The sequence below is a fragment of the Neovison vison genome, chromosome 8 (assembly GCF_020171115.1).
Source record: "Neovison vison isolate M4711 chromosome 8, ASM_NN_V1, whole genome shotgun sequence".
Classification (NCBI taxonomy): Eukaryota; Metazoa; Chordata; class Mammalia; order Carnivora; family Mustelidae; genus Neogale; species Neogale vison.
In genome coordinates, this window is record NC_058098.1 from 92,575,133 (window position 1) to 92,585,016 (window position 9,884).

The following is a 9,884-nucleotide window of genomic DNA, read 5'->3' on the forward strand; positions in this document are numbered from 1 at the left end:
CAAAGATTATATGATGTTTCCTTATTGTCTTTTATGAGATCATACTGGGATAATTTTCTGTATACACACACGTGCGCGCGTGCACACACACACACGTATGGTATCCTGATTTTTCTTAATGTTACATTAGACTGCATTTATTTTTTATTTATTTATTTTTTTAATAAAGATTTTTATTTATTTATTTGATAGAGAGAGATCACAAGTAGGTAGAGAGGCAGGCAGAGAGAGGAAGGGAAGCAGGCTCCCTGCTGAGCAGAGAGCCCGAGGCGGGGCTCGATCCCAGGACCCTGAGATCATGACCTGAGCTGAAGGCAGAGGCTTTAACCCACTGAGCCACCCAGGCACCCCTAGACTGCATTTAAAATGGAAAATAAGCATTCATCCGTATTGGAGGGATGGAGAGACACATGGGCGTGGATAGACCCATGAATGTTCATACAGAATTGAACAAGTGGATGTATACAATAATAGCCCGATTAGTGGACAGATGTAGTTCTCAACAAATGGTGGCTGTGGAGGGATGGAGAGAGATCACAGCAGATGAGCTGTGAGCTTATTCCCTCACAGTAGGTGAGGGAATAAGTAGATGAGTGGAAAGAAAGAAAACTAGAAAAATAGATCCCACTGGTAGAGACTTATAGTAACTGAGCATTCCACACGGAAAAAAAAATCCAATTTCTTTTGCATGGTATTCAAAAATTCCTTAATTTGCCCTCAGAAAACATTTTTTAGATTTATCTCTCTCACTTAATCCCTTCAGCAATTTATGCTCCAATCCCGTTGACTTCATGGTGTTGTTGTGATTGGATTAGGTGAAACCACATGAAATGCTGTTTTTAGAGGTCAGAGGTAGCTGAATACCATTGTCATATGGTTCAGTCATGTAGATGGAGCTATACAGGGAGATGATGGATAAAACAGCTGAGTAGATAAATAGTACAGGAAGATGGTTGCATGGAGAACTATGGGTGGGCAGATGAAAAAATGGCTAGATGAGCCACAGCGAGATACAACTTCACATTTACTAGGATGGCTCTAAAAAAAAAAAAAAAGTGGAAAATGGAAAACAACAAGTGCTGGAGAGGATGTGGAGAGATTGGAAGCCTCAGACATGCTGGTATGAATGCAAAATGGTGCAGCTGCTATGGAAAACAGTTTGGCAGGTCCTCAGAAAACCCAACCCAGAAATTACCGGATGACCTAGCAATTCTATTCCCATACCCAAAAGAATTAAAAATTGAGCCTGTGACATTTGCACACCAGTGTTCAGAGCAGCGTAGTTCACATGAGTCAAATGGTGGACGCAATTCAAGTGTCCCATCGACAAATGAATGGATAAACAAAATGTGGTCTGCCCATTCCATGCTGCAGCGTTCAGCTGTAAAAAGGAATGAAGCCCCAATACATACTTCAACATGGAGGAATCTGGAACCTGCTCTACGTCAAAGACGCCAGACACAAAAGGACAAATAGTTTATGATGCCACCTAGTGAGCTATCTAGAACAGGCTGATTCATAGAGACAGAAAGGAGATTAGAGTATCTCAGGGGCTGAGAGGAGAGGGTGGGGGCATGGGGAGTTATTGCTTAATGACTACAACGTTTCTGTTGTGGGGGATGAAAAAGTTTTGGAAATAGACAGTGGTGATCGGTTGCATGGTGTTAATGTAATTAGCGCCATTTGATTATGCATTTAAAAATGGTTAAAGTGGGCACCTGGGTGGCTCAGTGGGTTAGGCCGCTGCCTTTGGCTCAGGTCATGATCTCAGGGTCCTGGGATCGAGTCCCGCATCAGGCTCTCTGCTCAGCAGGGAGCCTGCTTCCTCCTCTCTCTCTCTGCCTGCCTCTCTGCCTACTTGTAATCTCTCTCTGTCAAATAAATAAATAAAATCTTTAAAAGAAATGGTTAAAGTGACAAATTTTATGTTTTATATATTCTGCCACAATAAAACCAATGTAAGAAATGGATGAATGGATGGATGGATGGAGACGATGGGTGAACGAATGGATTGGTATAACGGAAGCTGAAGTTGAGTGCGTGGCAAGCTCTGCGAAAGGTGAACCGGTATGAGTATATGACGGAGCGTGTGGGTTTGTGGAACATTGGATTGACTGAGCGTGTGGGTTTGTGGAGAGTTGGATGGGCAGCTGTGCGGAACGAGAGGTGATGGGTGGGGACGTGAAGAGTCTGTGGGACTGGACCTATGGCTAAGCCCAGAGATCTAAGCAGAGGAGGTGACAGTTTTTCATGAAACTGTCCAGCACCAGGGTAGCCCCAGGCTGGCAGTGACAGAGAAACCCGCAGCCAAAACACCCCTCTCTCCTGCAGGCTCCTTGCAGCTGGATCTGAACCATATGCCCAAGCCTGCCAAGACCGCCGAGAAGTGCTCTTTGGACCAACTGGATGACACTTTTCACCCGGAGTGGTTCGTGTCCCTTTTCGAACAGAAAACTGTGAAGGGCTGGTGGCCCTGCGTGGCAGACGAGGGCGAGAAGAAGATCCTGGCGGTATGTGGGCTCCCTCCAGCTTGGGGCAGGTGCCTGACTAGCTTCTTCCATAGAGGTCCCTGGGCATGGACCTGGCACCTGCCTTCTCTCTTACCCTACCTCTCCCTGTCTTCCGAGGCACTGTCATGGTTCTCTTCCAGTTCCCAGCCTTCCACTCCTTGAGGCTTCCATCCCAGGAAGCCCATTTATTTATTTATTTTAAAGATTTTTATTTATTAACTTGAGAAAGAAAGAGAGCACACACACAAGCAATACCCCTAGCTTTTGCAGGCCCTGTGTCATTTATGCTCTGCTCCTGGGCCTCAAGCGTTCTGTGTCCTGGGCTCCCCTCTGGGCCAGGTTTCCAGGGGAGTCTGGGGGAGTGCCTCTCCCATTGGAGCAGGATCCTTCCAGGGACCATCCTTGCATGGCTGTCCTCACCCAGAGGGGCTGCTCAGGGGTGGAGAGTGACACGGTGGAAAACTGTCCTTCCTTCCTCTGGAGAGGAAGTGAATCCCGGACAGCTCCCTGAGAAACCTCAGGATGCTGGCCAGTCCCTAACATGGACCTTGATATAAAATACGCTAGTTGTAGAAGGAATTTTAACACTTATTAAGAAATACTAGCACCTCAAAAGAAACACCAGCAGAAGACATAGATAATACAGCATAGATAATACATGAAAGAAGTACAAATGGCCATTAAACATTTAAAAGGGTTCATTCCCCCTAGGAATTAAAGGAATCATTTTAAATGCGACATTTTTGCCTTTTCAATTAGACATTTTAAAAAAACAACAACAACACCCTAAATGCGCATTGTTGGAGGACTCAGAGGCAGACCCCTTGTTTACGCCTGCTGGGGGGGCTCATGGTTTTACCATTTAGGGAAGCAATTTGGTAATATATAGCCAGTGATTTAACAATACGCCCTTGGACTCTGTCATCCCACTTGTTAAAATCTCTCCTAAACAAATAAACAGACACAATTAAAAATGTAGGCTCTAGGGTGTTTTTCTGCAGCATTATTTATAACATCAAAGACTTGGAAACAACCTAAACGAACCCGAATAAGTGGTTTACTAAATAAATTACGCTCAGCCATCCCATAGAACGTTTTACAGCCCTTACAGAGCAAACTTTAAAGAATATGTAATTGTGTAGTGAAACATAGTATATTTCTAAGTGAAAGAAGCAAGCTCTAGAACAGTACAGACACAAGCGAGATACTGCATATGGGAAAATAGCTCTAGTACATAAAACCAGAACAGTGCTCATCTCCACATAGTGGAGGTATGGCTCATGCTCTCTTTTTAGACATTTCTATAGCTTCTAAATGGAGCAGTCGTGCTCTTGTGATCAGAACAACCCTTTGTCTTTAAAAAATAATAACAAAGCAGCTCTTATGTCTGTTGGGGCCGGATTGCAGTCCAAGACACAAGGCAGAGCCTTTGAGCACCTGACCAGGTCCCCTCTGTCCCCTCAGGGCAAGCTGGAAATGACCTTGGAGATCGTAGCAGAGAGTGAACATGAGGAGCGGCCTGCTGGCCAGGGCCGGGATGAACCCAACATGAACCCCAAGCTTGAGGACCCAAGGTTAGTGCCCAGCCCTTGGCCCCTGCTGCCCAGTGGACTGGGAGGGGTGGTCCAGGAGGCATCCACTGAGCAGCCACCCAGAGGTCACGAGGCCCTACAGGGTTCAGAAGAGGATGTGATTTGTCCAAAGCCACATGGTAAGTTAGGAGCGGGTGACAGGCACCATGACGGGGAACACCCCTCAGCTAATTCGAGAAGCAGGAGCTGTTGGGTAGGTGTTGGTTGTGTGCCTCGCTTGCGGTCGCAAGGTATGGAATCTTCCTTGCTGGGTTGTTATGATCCCTATGTTATAGAGGAGGAAACAGTGTCAGCAAAGTTAAGTAAGGTCATTCCGCTGGGAAAGCGAAGCTGGAATTCTCACGCCTGTTCTGATTAACCCTGGAGCCCAATCAAGGTTTTTACCTTGACCAAGCTGCCTTCCGTGGCTCACCGGTGGCATCCATGTGGCTTTGAAATGGCCTTCCAGCCTTAATTGGGCCATCCCTGAATCCCTGTCTTCCCTACCTCATAGACCCCTAAAGGATAGAGACCAGTCTAGCAGATGTTGAGGCCTTGAGGGTAGGTACTGGATACAGGAGGATGGCTGTGGGGGCAGCGGTGAGAACTGTGTTTGGTGGCTCCTTCCCCACAGCCCGGCTTGGGTCAGACACCACTTTATCATGGCAAGGTCCCCAGTGCCATAGGGCTGGCAGACCTGGGAGAGGTGTCCCTGTCCAAGGATGCTGGGATCCGGGTGCAAAGACCAGAGAGACCCAGGACACCAAGTGATGGGCACTCTGGTGTTAAAACAGTCATTACTGAGACATGTCACCCTGCTTGCTCTTTGAGTTGGCAGATGACCTAGGGGATTTGAGGTTCTTGGCTGTGAGTAAGACATAGTCAGCTTTCTGGTTTCACTTCCCACCATCCTTCCCTGGCCATGGAGCAGCTCTGTGCGTGTAGGCAGGCAGTTGGGCTTAGCTGGCCCCCTCCATGGCTCACCTCCTGTGGTGGCTCCTCGAGCCTCTGCCCAGCTCCCCCATCTCTAGTCTGTGATTAGGCTGGTGGCTGAGAACTGGGTCTTGGAGGGTGCCGAGGGTTGGCGGCCCCAAGAGGAAGAGGGCAGCACAGGCAAGGCTCACGCTGCGGCTGACTGGCAGAGGGCAAGGGCCGGGGGTTGTGGAGCAGGGGTGGGGGCAGGTCCTGGGGCCAGACGCAGAGCGCCGGGGCAGTTTGGGAGCAAGACTTGGAGAAGGCAGCCCGGGTAGGGCATTCCCTGCTGACCCCTGGGGTCTCGCTTCCAGGCGCCCCGACACCTCCTTCCTCTGGTTCACGTCTCCGTACAAGACCATGAAGTTCATCCTGTGGCGGCGGTTCCGGTGCGCCATCATCCTCTTCATCCTTCTCTTCGTCCTGCTGCTCTTCGTGGGCATCTTCCTCTATTCCTTCCCGGTGAGTCGGCCTGACGGCGAGGTCCACACACCGTCTCGGAACAGCGTCTGGTCCAGTGAGGGACATGAGCCCCTGCTCTGGAGAGTCCCCAGTCTGGTGGAGACAAGGCCCAGCTCTATGGATGAAGTCCTGCCCTTCGTCCGGGTGTGGGGTGTGGGGTGTCCGTACTGAGAGTTTGCCTTCAACGGGGGGACATAGCAAGTCCTCAGCAAGTCCCCAGACTCTGGAATCAATGTTGGCAGAAGGTGAGACCTCTTGGGCAGGGGTGGCCAGGGGAACCTTCTTGAAGGAACGTGTGGAAGTGGGTCTGCGAGGGGAGGGTAGGTTGGGATGGCAGAGCAGAGAGGAAGGCCCCCTTGTTTATAAGAATGGCATCTGCTGAGGTCCAGAGGAGGGGGGACCCTGGCTCTGGGTGAGGGTCTCAGTGTCTGCCTGAGGACCTTGATGGAATGTGTCCCGCCTTCTGCAGTGGGGTGGGTATGGGGGAAAGTGTGGGACGGTAGGAGGTGGACCCAGGAACCTCTCACCAGGCATGTAGGTGGTGCTGGTAGGAAGCCAGCTGATGCCCAGCAAGGAGCCACGGGGGTCACTCTAACAAAGGATTCTGCACCCCCAACTCTACTAGGCCCCTCTTGGGGAGGAGAAGCAGGGCCCCTGTTCCCTGTCTGTGCTTCCCCACCCTCCCAGCTCATCAGGGAGCAACAAGGCTCCAGCCCCCCACCCCACCATGTCTCTGGAACTTTAGACCTTGAAGTGTTCCCAGGCTGGCTCCTGATTTTTCTTTCCTTTTTTTTTTTTTTTTTTTTTAAAGATTTTATTTATTTATTTGACAGAAAACACAAGTAGGCAGAGAGGCAGACAGAGAGAGAGAGGAAGGGAAGCAGGCTCCCTGCTGAGCAGACAGCCAGATGAGGGGCTCAATCCTAGGACGCTGGGATCATGACCCGAGCTGAAGGCAGAGGCTTTAACCCACTGAGCCACCCAGGCACCCCTGGCTCCTGATTTTTAATGTTCTTTAAGTTTTTAAAAAACCTTTCTCATATAGGAATTTCAAATTGATGTAAAGGTAGAGAGAATGGCATGATCAACCCCATGTCACCGGATTCTAATGGCAAAGAAACGGAAACCCAGTGAAGGGAAGGGGCTGGCTCAGGGCTGCCCAGGAACCTGCCCAGCTCCTGGTCCTGGGTTCCTGCCGCCGTGGGCCTCAGTCCAGCTCAGCACCAGGCTGCGGCCAAGGGCATGGTCCCCATAGTGGAGTCCACTCTGGGAGTTACAGTTCCATGTCTGCGTCCTCTTTGCTTTGCGAATTCTCCAGGAGGAGGAGGAAGATAGAGAACTCTCTCCCACTGTGGTTGGCGAGGCCTTACATGGGCAGCACACATCTCCTACCGGGAAGACAGTTAAAACCCAAAGCCCTCCCCTTCAGTCCTTCATATCATGGACTGAGGAACAGCAGGTGCACAGGCGGGCCTGGCCGTCCAGGCCCCAGCTACACTCTGGGCCATAAATGAGAAAGGAGGGTCTGGAGCCGGGATGGCTGATGTGTCCGGCTACAGGCCAGGCCCTCTCTGCCAGCTGCAATCACCTGGAGCGCCATCTGAAACATGTTCTGGAAGGAGTCATGGCCAGTTGGCTGACTCTGGCTGTGGTCCAGGGGAGGGTCCAGGTTATAGGGCCATACAAGAAATGTGCGGTTTGGGGTGGGGGCTTCTGGAAGCAAAGGAAGACAAAATCCCAGAATCACTGACACAGGCCCATGGAAGCTCACGAGTCATGTGACAGCCTCAGCTCAGGACTCGGGCTCTCCTCCTCTCCTTTTGGGTACATTGGGCTGCCACTCCATTCAGATGAGGGCTTCGTGAAGCCCAGAGTGTGTGTCTGGGAGGTGAGGGAGTGCTGTGAGCATGAGGGAGAGCGTGACGAGCTCTGCGTCACTGCGGAGTGTGGTTCCCCGGGAGGCACAGCAAAGCGGTTCACGTGAACCAGGGACAGGGTACCGTTTGGGGCTCCATCCTGAGGCTCTGGCCAGGGGAGTTTAGGGAGAGGAGAGCTGGCTCAGATCTTTGCTTCACAAGGAGGCAGGTGGTCGGAAGGGCAGCAGCAGTGGGACCAGGGAGCTGGTTTGGAATGCCGATTCCTGGGCTGTGGAGGAGAAGCTGCTCGGGCCATGGTGAGCTCTGTGAGTCGGTGCAGGACAGAGCTCTGGGCTTGGAGTCAGACGTTGGCTCAGCTCTGGCTCTGCCAGGGACTTCCTCTGTGACCTTGGCACGGCTCTCCTGTCCACATGAGGAGGGAGCCGGGCTAGGACAGCTCTGACCTGCTGTGACTAGCACTGTGGTTAGAGGAGCTCTTTTGCCTTTCCTGGGGGTGCTTTCCATCAGAGCCAAGGGGAGGGCAGGGGCCGGTCCCAAGTGTCACCACTGCCCATTCTGTGACTAACTCCTGCCTGTGGCCAGCGGGGCCCTGCCCTGCCAGGCGCTTGGGTGGCAGGCCAGACCTTCAGGGACCCAGGGAAGGAGGGCTTGCTCCATGGCCAGGAGAGGGAGGGAAGATTTCCAGTTCCTGCCAGCCTGTGGTCCTTCCCCCTCTCTGGGGCCGCCTTAGCCCCAGGCCCCGTGAGTAGGGCCACAGGAGCCCTTTGTCCAACAGCCCTGCTCAGAGCCTCTCCCTTGTCTTGTCCTCCAACTGTGGCATCACTATCCTTGAGTCCTGCTGGAAATTGTCCTCTTTAAGCTACCAACTCTGCCTTCCCTCTCCCGGAGCTGCCTGTGAGGGCCAGATTCTAGGTGAGGGGTCCAGGGCGAGAGGGACAGTAGAGGCCTGAGGCTATAGACCTTGTTTGTGTAGGTCTTTGCTAGCACCTGGGCAAATCCTGCACCCCTCTAGCCGAGTCACCTGATCACTGGGTGGGTCCCAGACCCTCACCTGGCTTTTAGGCCTTGGGGGCCGAGGATCTGACAGAGAGGGGCCCAAAGTGAGGGCTGCTCCCCTCCAGCTGGCCTAACTTCCCACCCTCTTGGAAAGTGCCCTGGGAGGGGGACATGGAGGGCAGCCTGTCTGATTCCCCCCAGGCCCCCCCCACGCCCGAGCCAGCCGGGAGCAGGGCCAGCGTGGGGAGGCAGGAGGCGATCTGGCGGGGAAGGAGCGGCAGCTTTGTTTCCAGAGTTGGCTTTCCCTGGGCCGGCGCTGGGGAACATACTGTCCCAATTAGGAGCCTTGTGTTGTGTTGTATGTGTTTTCATGGTTTTTGTGGGGGCAGGAGTGGGGAGGGGAGATTCCTGTCAGTCCTGCAGCTGGCAGGACTTAATCAGGGGTGACCCATCTCTGGGGCTGACCTGCACGGTGGGTCATCCCCACACAGCCCACCCCTCAGCCGTCTCCTTTTGTTGGCTGGATGGGAGTGTGGTAGCCAATGAGCCCATGTGGGTTCCCATGTGAGGGTGTATGGGAGGGGCTGGGGAGAATCATAGCCATGCCTTCGGGCCACCTGTCTGATGGAGGAGGCTAGGGCAGGCCTGCCCTTTGGCAGGTGGCTGGGGCATAGAAGGTGGCCTTGGGTTGGTGGGGGAGCAGTCAGAGCCATTCAGGCAGCCACGGCTCCAGGTGGGCGGGTGCGAGCAGAGCTTCAGGAGGGTGTGGGCGTGTGTGGTTGGCGAGAGCCCCAGGAAGAGGAGTGTTGAGCTGAGGGAGGTGTGGGAGGTGGTGAGGGTAAGGTGTGGGTGGGTGGCTGAGTGGGTGAGCCTCCTTTCCCAGCTCTTGCCTCCCCCCTACCCCGGCCTGCTGTCCCCTGCCCAGCAGCTGTCATCACGTGTCCCTGCCTCTCCCCTCCCTCCAGAACTACGCTGCCATGAAGCTGGTGAAACCCTTCAGCTGAGGACTCTGGCCCACGACTGGCCTCCTTCTCCATTGGGCTTAGCTGAGCTCCTCCGGACCTCCGGGCCTGACCCGCCTGCTGGGGTGTAAACAGACGGGCACGCGCTCCAAGAGTTGGTGACGTCGAGTCTTGGGATCACCTGCCTTTCATCATTTCTTTCGCCCCCAACCCAACCCTTTTTGGATCAGCCCATATGTATTTCAGTATAAAGCAGTTTGAACCATGGGGCTGTGTTGGCTGTGTGTCCCTGTAATACCTGAGTGAGGTGTGACTGTGTAGAAGACAGCTGTGTCTGGCTGCCTGGCCGGGGCGGGCGGGGGCAGAGAGTGGGGGGCCACCTCTAGCTCAGCAACCCGAATGGAACTTTATCTTTTGACAAGCCTGGTCGGGGTGAGTGGGCTTTGAGGCTTGGTGTCTGGTCTGCCTAAAGACCCAGCATGTTCTAGTTCTCCAGGACATTCCCCTTCCCACTCCCCCTCCTCTCTTAGACTT

At 53.0% G+C, this 9,884-nt stretch overlaps 1 protein-coding gene across 20 annotated transcripts in view; it reads left to right on the forward strand.

The window, feature by feature from the left end:
* The window catches only part of DYSF (dysferlin), a 204,696-nt gene extending 195,079 nt beyond the window's left edge, over window positions 1-9,617 (forward strand). For all 20 annotated transcript variants that reach the window (XM_044261346.1, XM_044261353.1, XM_044261350.1 and 17 more), the window contains 4 exons: window positions 2,332-2,510; window positions 3,975-4,084; window positions 5,368-5,515; window positions 9,354-9,617. In XM_044261346.1, coding sequence (XP_044117281.1) covers window positions 2,332-2,510; window positions 3,975-4,084; window positions 5,368-5,515; window positions 9,354-9,392 — 476 coding nt within the window. In that variant the 3' untranslated portion in view covers window positions 9,393-9,617. The remainder of the gene's footprint in view (window positions 1-2,331; window positions 2,511-3,974; window positions 4,085-5,367; window positions 5,516-9,353) is intronic.
* Window positions 9,618-9,884: the final 267 nt, after the last annotated feature.